This window comes from Pleurodeles waltl, chromosome 12, assembly GCF_031143425.1.
Source record: "Pleurodeles waltl isolate 20211129_DDA chromosome 12, aPleWal1.hap1.20221129, whole genome shotgun sequence".
NCBI classification, from domain to species: Eukaryota; Metazoa; Chordata; class Amphibia; order Caudata; family Salamandridae; genus Pleurodeles; species Pleurodeles waltl.
This window is the reverse complement of record NC_090451.1, coordinates 525790101-525804639: the sequence shown is the minus strand read 5'-3', so window position 1 is coordinate 525804639 and position 14539 is coordinate 525790101. Positions and strand designations below refer to the sequence as shown.

At 47.1% G+C, this 14539-nt stretch overlaps 1 protein-coding gene across 1 annotated transcript in view; it reads left to right on the top strand.

Moving 5' to 3' along the window:
• The window catches only part of CALB2 (calbindin 2), a 153570-nt gene that overhangs the window by 105837 nt on the left and 33194 nt on the right, over positions 1-14539 (top strand). The window contains exons 8-9 of the mRNA XM_069217466.1: positions 4586-4625; positions 8903-8956. Of these exons, the coding sequence (XP_069073567.1) occupies positions 4586-4625; positions 8903-8956 (94 nt within the window). The remainder of the gene's footprint in view (positions 1-4585; positions 4626-8902; positions 8957-14539) is intronic.

The following is a 14539-nucleotide window of genomic DNA, read 5'->3' as shown; positions in this document are numbered from 1 at the left end:
GGGACTTTTGTACCCCTTCCTGCCTCTTCTGTCTCAAGTTCTAAAAAAGATAAAAAATGAATGGGTCCAAGTCATCCTAGTGGCCCGAGATTAGGCCAGGAGAGTGTGGTACCCCGAACCTCTGCACATGAGCATCTTTCCTTTGATAAGGCCACCACATCAGGAGGATTGTCTGTCACAATAACCAGACATGGTCCTCCATCCAAATCAGGGCAAACTATAACTATTGTGATCTTCCATCCACTATTCATCTACTATTGAACAAGGGAAAACAGGCAGGTGCCTCTCAGTCTTGTCTGTGATGAGTTAGACTCATTCAAAATCAAGAGTGTTAGGATTTAGGCAATTCTGCCTGAAGAACGTTTATCTACAGGGAGAATTCATTTTGCAATACAACCTTATTGATTATGGACAATCAGATCATAAATCTTGTGTATCAGAATGATGGTAATTTTTATAATAATCTCAGCAGCCATAATAAAAAACGAAAATGAACATTAAAAATACTCAAAGCATTTTATATCACACATTACTATTTTTTTTATAATAGATTAGTTTAGTTCCTAACACCTATGAAACTATATTTATGTATTGTGAGCTCCTTAATTGCTATGTTATTGGAGCAGTCAGTAGTCTCTCCAGTATAAATGTGACTAGTCATGTATTTATCCTTAGAGCTGTCAGCCATCAGTCGGATACTTGCTCTCCATCAATTCCCCTCTTAGCAATCATAGTCAGTGTGTGTCGCCCCTCCCAACTTAAGTTCTATGTAAAGTCTTCCCTCCAATAATTCTCAGAGGAATAAGATGGGGCTGCTCCCTGAGCATCCTCACATCATCTCTCCATAACACTCGACAATGGCTCTGTTACTTGAGCTATAGCCAGCACGCAAATGTTGACGTGGCACACGAAGACTAAGTAAATGTTGCTTTTCTTTTTTTCTTCCATAGATTTGTGTGAGACAAGATGACCACTTAACTTCCAAAAAATGATTAGCTACGAAACACAGCAATATTTTATTCACAACAGAGAATGGAAACGTAACGGTTTTTGTTAGCATGAATAGCTCTGCAAATAAGGTTTATATTAATATTGACATATTGCATACAATAGCATTTCATTAGTTTTTTTTTTAAAGCACTAAGCCTGTCACACATGCACTCTAAAAGAGTTAGGGCTTCTATGGTTGCATACAATCAGGACTGGTTTGTCTGTAACATGTGTTAGTGTTATACAGTAAAACCCTGCCATACACCTGCATCCATGGAGCCTGAGCGGCGGCACCTGACTGTGTTTGATCTGAGATGGAGGATTTAATCCTTGCTCCAGGAGCCCTTCCATGAAATCCATCTATGCTAGATGCTGGGACAAATTTGTGGCAGGGTGTGGCACTTCTGAAACAGATCCTTTGCAAACAAAGCTGTTCATCTTTTGACCAGCAAGGCCTTGCAGTGGCCACTATTATCAGACCAACTGTCTTTGTTTAAATCACATGTTGTGGTGAGATTTTTAAACGTCTGACACATGTTCCCTCCAAACCTATTTGTAACACCACTGTGGGACCTTAGCTTCATCTTGATGTTTTCTCATTAGTACGCCCTTCGTACCGATGCATAGTTGCACACTGTCTCCTAACTTTGAAGACTATATTCTTCATTGCAATTACATCTGCTTGTCACATGAGTGAACTCCAGGCGCTTTCAAGGGCAAGCACCACATACCACCTAATTCTCAGACAAGTTGGTACTGAGGATTTACTCTGCGTTGTCGCAGAAAGTGTGACTCCCTTTTACGGTGGTCCATCCATCACTCTACAAGAGTTCTTTGCTCCTCCTCACTCCTCAAATCCATCAGCTCGACCCTGAAAGTACGTTAAGCTAGGCGATCAGCTTTCTGTGGGGTTCTCTGGGGAAAAGAAAGGGGATGCTGTACAGAAGAGAACCTTGTTGATGGGAATAGTCCCCTGTATCAAGATCTGCTATGTGCTGGTGATGAAGTATCCCCAGAAAGTCTGAGAGCTCATTCTACCAGGGCTAATATGGTACCACAGCTTTGGCACACAGAGGGCCATATTTATACTCCGTTTGCGCCGAAATTGCGTCGTTTTTTTTGACGCAATTTCGACGCAAAACTAACGCCAACTAACGCCATATTTATACTATGGCGTTAGAGGCGAATAGCGCCAAAGTTCCCGGAATGTGCGTCATTTTTTAGCGTGAACCCCTTCCTTGCGTTAATGATATGCAAGGGAGGCGTTCCCGTCTAAAAAATGACTCCCAGGCCTTTACGTGGTATTTATACTCCCGGGCAAAAGAGACGCCCGGGAGTTGGCGTGGCTAAAAACGGCGCATTTGCGCCACTTTTTAACGCCTGCTCAGGGTAGGCGTTATGGGGCCTGTGGGCTCAAAATGAGCCCACAGGTGCCCTCCCATGCCCCCAGGGACCCCCCCTGCCACCCTTGCCCACCCCAGGAGGACCCCCAAGGATGGAGGGACCCACCCCAGGGACATTCAGGTAAGTTCAGGTAAGTTTTATTTTTTATTTTTTATATTTTATTTTGGTGGCATAGGGGGGCCTTATTTGTGCCCCCCTACATGCCACTATGCCCAATGACCATGCCCAGGGGACAGAAGTCCCCTGGGCATGGCCATTGGGCAAGGGGGCATGACTCCTATCTTTACAATGATAGGAGTCATGTTGATGGGGGATGGGCGTCGTTAAAAAATGGCGCAAGTCGGGTTAAGACGATTTTTTCGACGTAACCTGACTTGCCCCATTTTAAGACGCCCATGCGCCATTTTCCCCCTACGCCGGCGCTGTCTGGTCTACGTGGTTTCTTCCCACGCAAACCAGGCAGCGCCGGTCTGATTGCGCCGTCTAACGCCATTCCATAAATACGGCGCCCGCATGGCGCTTCAGAATGGCGTTAGACGGCGCAAAACTTTTTGACGCTAAACTGCGTTAGCGCAGTTTAGCGTCAAAAAGTATAAATATGGGCCAGAGTGCTTGTCTTTGACATCTGCCAGACTGTGACATGGACGTTAATGTATAGATTCATCAAGCACTATTACCTTGACAGCCAGATCCGACAGGAAAGATATTTGGTCTGCTCAGTCCTACAGGACTTTCTGTTCTGAGCCCACTCCATTAACTGTCCGCCAGAGGGCGGGCGGGATGGTACTGCTTTGCTGTCTATTCAAAGCAGAGGAATCTGTGTTCTGGTAAAACTCTATCTAACCACAGATTCCTCACTGCCCTCATACCTACTCGTTCTGTGGAGTGGCCTCTTTTTGACCTCTAAAAGTGTCCCAAATTAGTATTCAGCCCACACATGCCGATTTCTCACACTCCACGTCTGAGGTTGCAGAAAGGGAAAAAAAAGAATCTGACATCAATCTGGCAGTAATATGCAGCTCTGCTCCATCACTTCCGGGGAGGTACAGAGCCAGCAATAAGTTCCAGGGCACCTCCTACTGGTGCGCAGGAGCATTGTTGTAACAACATTTCCGGATCCAGTCTGGTGCCTAGTGAGTATTCTAAGGTGAGACATCTGCAGTTAGGTAGTGTATCCAGCACTAAGAGTGTTACTAAAGATGAGTAACTTGTTCATTTACCCCAACTCATTTTACTGGGTGTTGTATTTGGGCAATGGAAAACGTGGATCATCGGAGAGAAATGGCTGTGGTTTACATCAGTTTCACTGTAGCCTTGAAAGCCATTTGTCATAAATGACTTGTGAACAAAGTGATACCTATATGGGATGGAGGTAGAATTGTAATTCAAGGAAGTAAGTAATGTAAAAAGGGAAAAAAGAGTGCTAGTGAATGGGGTCACGTAGTTTTTTATGAGTGATGTAATTGCTCTCATTGTAGGGATCACTATGGCAACTATTGGAGTCCCAGCACAGATGTCTGAATGGGTTGTTTGCCTGTGGGAACATTGTACCAATATATGTGACCTAATTCATAAACCATGAAACGTGGAAACAAAGGAGGGACTTCAGAAGGTCAGATGAGTGTCCTAGTTAAAGGAGGATGGCATTTGATGTAAATAAAAGAACAATTCAGTGCTAAGAGCAACAGGAACCTCAGGCGTAGAACAGAGGGGAGTCTGGTGGTGCCCGGGAGAAGGGAGCTAGTCCAGCTAAGTACAGAATAGGAACTGAGTGACTCAGTGAGGAGATAGCCCAGGACTTCATCGTGAAAATGCAGACTATAAGAAAGTGGAAGACAGCAAAGGAGACATTCAAAAAGTTATGTTGGGTAGGTTGAAATGGGGTGAGTTATGATGGACTGTGTTGTCTTAACATATGTTTTGTTACATAATTTGACGGTATGTCATCTTATTTATGTTATTTGATGCTATTTTATGCTGCCAGCATTACTCTATGTTTTGTTGTTATTTTGATATAGAATAGACCTCTTAGCACCTTGGGTCCTTCATGGTCTCCCTGGAGTAAGAGGCAGGTAATTTTCAAGCCTAGCTCTCTCCAGGGAACAGCGCGTGTTGTGATGTCAGGGTCTCTGGGGCAGATATAATTCAGCAGTTCTCATTAGCAGGCTGTGTTCTTTATTTCTCTCAACAGGTTGATGCCAGTTCAGGAGAACTTTCTGCTGAAGTTTCAGGTACGCTCTCCAGCACTCTGTTCTTTATGCCCCAAATTAATATTCAAGGGTTATCTGCACTTCTGTCGCTTCTGGCATATATCAGCCCCTCACACGACTCCTGGCATAAGGACAGAGGGTCTTGGTGTTTATGAGCTGTGAGCTTGCCCTACCTGATGAGCACCTCACAATATGATTGGCCAGAGAGATGCACATATCATCTTAGGTTACTGACTGCCAATAAAGGACCAAAAGTAAGCACAACAGATATTAAAAAACTCAAGCACATCCACATTTTGTGTATAATAAACCACTTAGGTCCCGATATTAAGTCTGACAGATGGTACTTTGTCCTCAGAGTGGAAGAGGACATTACCTCCACCTTCCTGATGAACTAACATCTGTCAAATTTAGATATGACTGTCAGCCACGCGGTCATTCCTGTACTTTAAAGGGAAACACCATCATGGTGGTTCCCTTCAAGGTACAATCATTTGGTGGACGACTGCCATCGGTTTTGAAGGACATCCACCAAACATTTAACGTTTTTTGTTTTGCAAAAATAAACTCACAAAGTAGAAGCCTGTTTCTGCAAAACAAAAACCTTAATGACACACACACCCAGGAAGTTTGGTCCCAGGGTGTGTGGGTGATTATTGTTTTTTTTCTGTCTCTCACCTCCAGGTTTTTCATTGTGGTGACAAACAGGAAAAAGGACATTACACTATCCACCATGAATAGAGCAACTGGTTGTTAGTTGTCAGAGGAAGCTTTCCATCGAGGGGACCAACATGGGCTCTGTTAAATGAGTCAAACACAACAGAGGACCCTGGCAGCCAAACTCTAAATCAGTCTCTTAATCTCCTGATGCCACAGTTTCCATATCTGCCATAACTGCGAGCACTTAGAGACAGGCCAAGTGCTAGTGGGAAGCAGCATAAATAAATGGACATCTATATTCTTTGTCTGCCATTTCTTCTTTGTTTGTTCCCTCCTTCACTGTGTTACATTGGCTTACCTTGGGATATTAACTATTAGTAAGAGCCCTCGAAACCTAGCAGTGCTTCTGAAGAAACTATCATATTAATATCTCTGTTTTAGTGAAGGGGCAACTTTCCTTACAATGTCTATTATATGGCTACAGAAAATCCACTATAATCCACAGCTCATTATCCATGCTTTATCACAAACAGTTAGTGCCCTATCATCCACCTGTATCATTATATCGCCTGCAGGGCTCTGCCTTACGCCTACAGTGTTCTATTACATGCATACAGAATTCTCTTTCACTTTTGGAAAGTTTTGTCAGAGTGCTGCACTGTCCTCCTTTGTTCTTTTATACACAAAGCTGTGATTCATAAAATCAGAGCCTTTACAACTGCAAAATGGTTTTGGGTAAGTTCAAAACCAAAAATTGTGATTCAGGTAACTTGTTAACGGAATCACAAAATAATAGGTTTGTGATTACATACTGAATTGCAAATTAAGGGGGCGTCTTTAGGGCATCTCTTTCAAACTGTGATTTCTTATGGTATGTCCCAATAGTTTGCAACCGCAATTGCAGTTGCAGTTATTAATACACCGCTGACACATCAAAGGAGGTCGGAACCAATTCTCAAATGTGAAGGGGTCTCTTAGGGACCACTTCACCTTTGAGAATGTTGTAAAAATGGGACCACTGTAGCTTTTGGAACTTTTTGTTTTAAAACAAAAACGCATCCCGATTTCTTTCAAGGAAAACGAGCTGTGTTTCTTTTAAAGGATTGCTTTATGTAAAATCAATCACAGACATAGTAATCTGCTCACCCCAGCAGACCACCAACCCTGTGATGGCAGCGATTCCTAGGGGGTTGCAATTTATGACTTACATGATTTTTATGCCAGGCCTTGACTGGAGGAAAAATCCATGTCTTTCCTTGGTAGAAAGGGGAAATATAGGGGTTTACGAATGTCGGCAAACATCCATGCTTGTGAGCATTAACCCATGTCCAGTGGCGTCTCCTTCGTTTGGGCGGAGGAACGTCACCCCATCCTGCCAGCAGCCGCGGCTGCAAAACCTTTTAAAGAAAACGATAATAAACTATGTTTATTATCGTTTTCTCTGAAAGGGGCAGGGCCACGGCGGTGATGTGCACTGAGGGGGAGTGCTCAGCACTCCCTCTTCACAGTGCATGTGTGTTTGGCCGGCCATCTCGTGCTGGCCAAACACACATGCGCTGTAGGCTGTAGGGAGTGCTCCCAGCCAATCCTGACGCTGCTTTGAGCAGCGTCAGAATTTTTGCAGGGCAGGCTGGGAGCCGGTGCCTGCAAAGGCAGAGGCGCGTCAAGGGACAGAGGAGTGGCGGAGGAGGTAAGTGCTTTTTGCTTTTTTTAAAATTAAATTGAACCTTTATTCCCTCCCTCCTCCCGCGCCTCCCCGCCCCACTCCTTCCGCAACCCGCAAGCCGCTACTGCTCATGTCCAAGACTAACCACATGGAAGGCCCACTGTCCCACCACTTGAGAGTTACAGAGAATGCCATCTTTGTGGCGGAGATCTTCACACACATAAATTGATTTATGCCTACCAGGAATGCCTTTGTGAATTCCTGGCAGGTGTGGGTATTGTAAATTAGGCTGTTAACATATATTTACGACCAAATCCACCTTTATGAATAGGCCCCAAAGTATTGTAATTCTTATGCTTATTGGACTTCATCACACTGCATCCGTAGTGTTCATTCATAGACATACAATTTTCAAACTTGCACTGGTGGTGCTGTACTACACATCCATGTGGCTGTCGGGTGCATCTATTCTGCTCTATCCCACAGCTACAATTCTGCACCTTACACCATTAGTGCTCAATCCCACACATTTAATGCTGTTTTCTGCCTCTCTAGGGCTTAGGCACATCTATACCCTACTCTTTTAGTGGCCTCTGCCTTAAACTGTCCTGCTCAATCATATGCCTATTGTGCGCTAACATACAACTGTACTACCCTAACATATCCCCAGAGACCTCATAGACACCTGCAGTGCCCTATGAACACGGCCACTGGAATTATGAGTCTGTCCTGGGCATTTCCAGGATAATAATGGATTTTTCACATTTACCACATAATTCATCCCGCTGCTATGCAATTTGTAAAGTTATGTTGCTTCTAGCTCAAACAGTTTAAACGTTACTAAAGATGTGGCAACACGTGTTGCTGCGCAGTGGAGGCCATTTGTAAAAGTCAACTGGTCACCTCTCTATTGCCTATTGATGTACTTGAGTGCTAAATTGCTACCGATGAGATGGTACTTTTTCCAAGACAGTGTTAACCTGTGAAAACGGCAAAATAATGCAGGGACACTGTCACAATAAACGACGTATTAGGCTGCTTAAATTGTGCTTTCTTGCCGCACAATTTAGTCAGCCATCTTGTATTTTCTGATCACCCTCATCTCATAATTGCAGTGGCCCTGTCTGTGAGACACCTGTATAATCAACTCTCGTTCTCTCTCTGTCTCTCTCTCTTGCACCCACCTTGGTTTATTATACGCCTAGTTATCTAAAGTACGCATTCAGTGCTCTAAAGCCAAGATTGGGTGCTCTGGCATGTCTGTAGCCTCTTTAAACACTCAGGCCCATATTTATTCTTTTTTAGCGCCGTATTTGCTTCATTTGTTGACGCAAAAGCGGCGCAAACTTACAAAATACAATTTTATTTTGTAAATGTTCGCCCCTTTTGCGGCAAAAAATGACGCAAATGCGGCGCTTATAAAGTATAAATATGGGCCTCAGTTCTTTCTCACACCCCCGTGGCGCTGATTCCTACATCCGCGTGCATGGTATGCGTACAGTGCTCGGTATTAAACGTGTCCTGTCCTGCGCCCATGATACCTGAGTGTCCCGTCACGCGCCTGTAGTGCTCGACTACAAACCCGCAGCGCGCTGTCAGCTTCTGGTAACGCGCAGTCAAGCATAAGTCACGATACCATACACCCTATAGTTTTCTATCATAAATTGACGGCACCCTGTCGTGCGCATATGATGATCTGTCGTACAATACCTTTCTGTCTAATGCATAGAATAGCCGGTGCTACACACCTGTGTGTGGGCCCCGCAAAACCAGGCGTTTTCCAGACAATGGCGGGAGTATATTATTACTCCAGACAAGAGGTGACATTTACCGCTGGCCTCCGTCTCCACGGCGTGAGCCCTTCACGGCTCATTGCTCCCTCCTCCCCGTCCCCAGCGCCCTCACCTCACCGCCCCTCTGCACCCGGAGCCCAGATCTCGGCTTTAATTATACATCCTTCTTGTTCTTTCAGGGAATGAAGCTCAGCTCGGAGGAATTCAATTCCATCTTTGCGTTTTATGACAAAGTGAGTAATGTCAAAGAATTCAGCTCCTCGCTGGTAGAGATGAGTCGCTACAATGCAAGCACTAGGGGTAATGGGATGTGGAGGGGGGCGGAGGGGGAGCAGGTCCCATGACTGGAACAGTGCCACCTTTTGGGCGGAACAGAGAGGAAGACTAAACATCCAGAGCCATAGGTCAGAAATTCAACCAGCATCAGTACAGAGCAAGCAGATTCAAAGGGAGGGAGACTCCAAAATACAGATCCCTAAGGCAGAACCATAGCAGACTCAGAACAAAGATGGAAACTCCGAAGCACAGAGCCAAGGGACTGGAACAAGGACACTAGAGGGAGCCGCGGATATACAGAATCCCAGGCCAGGACTGGAACAGAATCACTGCAGACAGACAAGGGGACTGAAAATGCAGAGCCCTGGGAATGTAGCATGAACCGCTTCAGTAAAGACAGAGGGTGACCCCCAAAGTGCACCTGCTAAGCCGGTACTGTAACAGAACCAGCGTTAGTGGGGAGAGAGAGGGGGTCTCAGAGATACAGCGCATCATGACTGTAACGGATCCAGCGTCAGTACCGTGCAAGTCTCAGACGTACCGACCCCTAGAATTGTAAAAGGACCGGCATCAGTACCGTAAAAGTCTCAGAAGTACTGAGCACACGACTAGTAAAAGAACTAGCATCTCTGCGACAGAGAAGGGGATTCAGAAATACTGAGCCGAGGACTGTACAATAAAAGGCACCCGCAGAGACAGAGATAGACTCCCAAAACAGACAACCCCAGGACTGTAACAGGGCCAGCATTACGGCAGACATAGATGGAGTCTGAAAAATACACACAAGGCCTGTAACAGGACCACCATCACTACAGGCATAGATGGAGACTGAAAAATACACACAAGGACTGTAACAGGACCACCATCACTACAGGCATAGATGGTGACTGAAAAATACACAGCCCTAGCACTTTAACATGACCAGCATCACTGCAGACATAGATGGAGACTGAAAAATGCACACAAGGACTGTAACAGGACCACCATCACTACAGGCATAGGGGGATACTGAAAAATACACACAAGGACTGTAACAGGACCAGCATTACGGCAGACATAGATGGAGACTGAAAAATACACACAAGGACTGTAACAGCACCACCATCACCACAGGCATAGATGGAGACTGAAAAATACACAGCCCTAGCACATTAACAGGACCAGCATCACTGCAGGCATAGATGGAGACTGAAAAATACACACAAGGACTGTAACAGGACCACCCTCACTACAGGCATAGATGGAGACTGAAAAATACACACAAGGACTGTAACAGGACCACCATCACTACAGGCATAGATGGAGACTGAAAAATACACAGCCCTAGCACTGTAACAGGATCAGCATCACTGCAGACATTGAGACTGAAACATGCACAGCCCAAGGGTTGTAACAGGACCAGCATTACTGCAGATACAGATGGAGACTGAAACATGCACAGCCCAAGGACTGTAACAGGACCAGCATCACTGCAGACATTGAGACTGAAAAATGCACAGCCCAAGGACTGTAACAGGACCAGCATTACTGCAGATACAGATGGAGACAAGCATGCACAGCCCAAGGACTGTAACAGGACCAGCTTCACTGCAGACATAGATGGAGTCTGAAACATGCACAGCCCAAGGACTGTACCAGGACCAGCATCACTGCAGATACAGATGGAGGCTAAAACATGCACAGTCCAAGGACTGTAACAGGACCAGCATCACTGCAGACATAGAGACTGAAAAATGCACAGCCCAAGGACTGTATCAGGACCAGCATTATGGCAGACATAGAAGGAGACTGAAGAATACATTTCCCCAAGACTGTAACAAAACCGGCATAACTGCAGACATATATGGAGACTAAAAAATACACAGCCGGGGACTGTAACAGGACCAGCATCACTGCAGACAGATCGAGACGTACTGTAACAATGACCGCAGTAGTACAGGAGACTCTGAGATACAGGGCCCCGGGACTTAAAAGGGCATGCGGCAGTACAGACAGAGAGGGAGACTCGGAGATACAGAATCCCGGGTTGTAAGAGACCCAGCATCAGTACAGAGAGAGACTCAGACATAGAGACCTGTAAGGGGTACTCAGCTAGCGTAAGTACAGACCACAGAGGGACACTCAGGAAGCTCTTTAAATGGCCAGGTACTGAGAACTAGCCCTTCTCTAATCTGAAAAGGAGAGCACCAGCACATCTGAGCATGGGTGCAACACTTGAATAGTAGAGTTCCTGCACTTCTCAGTTGCAGACAGGCACTGTGGAATAGTTAGTACCCACAGTTTTATAGTTCCAGCCCAAGAACTACATTCAGGTATATGTATTCCCAAGACTAGACCCAAACGAACACTGGTAGACATTAAGTACACAAAGGGGGACTCAGGGACGCGTAAAGGAAGCCAGCAGAGTCTACCATGGGACCAGAGTCAGTATAGTACACCCAGTACACAGAGGGAGACTCAGGGGCGCATAAAGGAAGCCAGCAGAGTCTACCATGGGACCAGAGTCAGTATAGTACACCCAGTACACAGAGGGAGACTCAGGGGCGCATAAAGGAAGCCAGCAGAGAGTCAGTATAGTACACCCAGTACACAGAGGGAGACTCAGGGGCGCATAAAGGAAGCCAGCAGAGAGTCAGTATAGTACACCCAGTACACAGAGGGAGACTCAGGGACGCATAAAGGAAGCCAGCAGAGAGTCAGTATAGTACACCCAGTACACAGAGGGAGACTCAGGGACGCGTAAAGGAAGCCAGCAGAGAGTCAGTATAGTACACCCAGTACACAGAGGGAGACTCAGGGACGCGTAAAGGAAGCCAGCAGAGTCTACCATGGGACCAGTCAGTATAGTACACCCAGTACACAGAGGGAGACTCAGGGACACATAAAGGAAGCAAGCAGCGTCTACCATGGGACCAGTCAGTATAGTACACCCAGTGCACAGAGGGAGACTCCGGGGCGCATAAAGGAAGCCAGCAGAGTCTACCGTGGGACCAGAGTCAGTATAGTATACCCAGTACACAGAGGGAGACTCAGGGGCGCATAAAGGAAGCCAGCAGAGTCTACCATGGGACCAGTCAGTATAGTACACCCAGTACACAGAGGGAGACTCAGGGACGCATAAAGGAAGCCAGCAGAGTCTACCATGGGACCAGTCAGTATAGTACACCCAGTGCACAGAGGGAGACTCCGGGGCGCATAAAGGAAGCCAGCAGAGTCTACCGTGGGACCAGAGTCAGTATAGTACACCCAGTACACAGAGGGAGACTCAGGGGCGCATAAAGGAAGCCAGCAGAGTCTACCATGGGACCAGTCAGTATAGTACACCCAGTACACAGAGGGAGACTCAGGGGCGCATAAAGGAAGCCAGCAGAGTCTACCATGGGACCAGTCAGTATAGTATACCCAGTGCACAGAGGGAGACTCCGGGGCGCATAAAGGAAGCCAGCAGAGTCTACCGTGGGACCAGAGTCAGTATAGTACACCCAGTACACAGAGGGAGACTCAGGGACACATAAAGGAAGCCAGCAGAGTCTACCATGGGACCAGTCAGTATAGTACACCCAGTACACAGAGGGAGACTCAGGGGCGCATAAAGGAAGCCAGCAGAGTCTACCATGGGACCAGTCAGTATAGTATACCCAGTGCACAGAGGGAGACTCCGGGGCGCATAAAGGAAGCCAGCAGAGTCTACCGTGGGACCAGAGTCAGTATAGTACACCCAGTACACAGAGGGAGACTCAGACATATAAAGGAAGCCAACAGAGTCTACCATGGGACCAGAGTCAGTATAGTACACCCAGTGCACAGAGGGGGACTCAGACATATAAAGGAAGCCAGCAGAGTCTACCATGGGACCAGAGTCAGTATAGTATACCCAGTACACAGAGGGAGGCTCAGGGGCGCATAAAGGAAGCCAGCAGAGTCTACCATGGGACCAGAGTCAGTATAGTACACCCAGTGCACAGAGGGAGACTCAGGGGCGCATAAAGGAAGCCAGCAGAGTCTACCATGGGACCAGAGTCAGTATAGTATACCCAGTACACAGAGGGAGGCTCAGGGGCGCATAAAGGAAGCCAGCAGAGAGTCAGTATAGTATACCCAGTACACAGAGGGAGACTCAGGGACGCGTAAAGGAAGCCAGAAAAGTCTACCATGGGACCAGAGTCAGTATAGTACACCCAGTGCACAGAGGGAGACTCTGGGGCGCATAAAGGAAGCCAGCAGAGTCTACCGTGGGACCAGAGTCAGTATAGTACACCCAGTACACAGAGGGAGACTCCGGGACACATAAAGGAAGCCAGCAGAGTCTACCATGGGACCAGTCAGTATAGTACACCCAGTACACAGAGGGAGACTCAGGGGCGCATAAAGGAAGCCAGCAGAGTCTACCATGGGACCAGTCAGTATAGTATACCCAGTGCACAGAGGGAGACTCCGGGGCGCATAAAGGAAGCCAGCAGAGTCTACCGTGGGACCAGAGTCAGTATAGTACACCCAGTGCACAGAGGGGGACTCAGACATATAAAGGAAGCCAGCAGAGTCTACCATGGGACCAGAGTCAGTATAGTATACCCAGTACACAGAGGGAGGCTCAGGGGCGCATAAAGGAAGCCAGCAGAGTCTACCATGGGACCAGAGTCAGTATAGTACACCCAGTGCACAGAGGGAGACTCAGGGGCGCATAAAGGAAGCCAGCAGAGTCTACCATGGGACCAGAGTCAGTATAGTATACCCAGTACACAGAGGAAGGCTCAGGGGCGCATAAAGGAAGCCAGCAGAGAGTCAGTATAGTACACCCAGTGCACAGAGGGGGACTCAGACATATAAAGGAAGCCAGCAGAGTCTACCATGGGACCAGAGTCAGTATAGTACACCCAGTACACAGAGGGAGGCTCAGGGGCGCACAAAGGAAGCCAGCAGAGTCTACCGTGGGACCAGAGTCAGTATAGTACACCCAGTGCACAGAGGGAGACTCAGGGGCGCATAAAGGAAGCCAGCAGAGTCTACCATGGGACCAGTCAGTATAGTACACCCAGTACACAGAGGGAGGCTCAGGGGCGCATAAAGGAAGCCAGCAGAGTCTACCGTGGGACCAGAGTCAGTATAGTACACCCAATGCACAGAGGGAGGCTCAGGGGCGCATAAAGGAAGCCAGCAGAGAGTCAGTATAGTACACCCAGTGCACAGAGGGGGACTCAGACATATAAAGGAAGCCAGCAGAGTCTACCATGGGACCAGAGTCAGTATAGTACACCCAGTGCACAGAGGGAGACTCAGGGGCGCATAAAGGAAGCCAGCAGAGTCTACCATGGGACCAGAGTCAGTATAGTATACCCAGTACACAGAGGGAGGCTCAGGGGCGCATAAAGGAAGCCAGCAGAGAGTCAGTATAGTACACCCAGTGCACAGAGGGAGACTCCGGGGCGCATAAAGGAAGCCAGCAGAGTCTACCATGGGACCAGAGTCAGTATAGTATACCCAGTACACAGAGGGAGGCTCAGGGGCGCATAAAGGAAGCCAGCAGAGAGTCAGTATAGTAC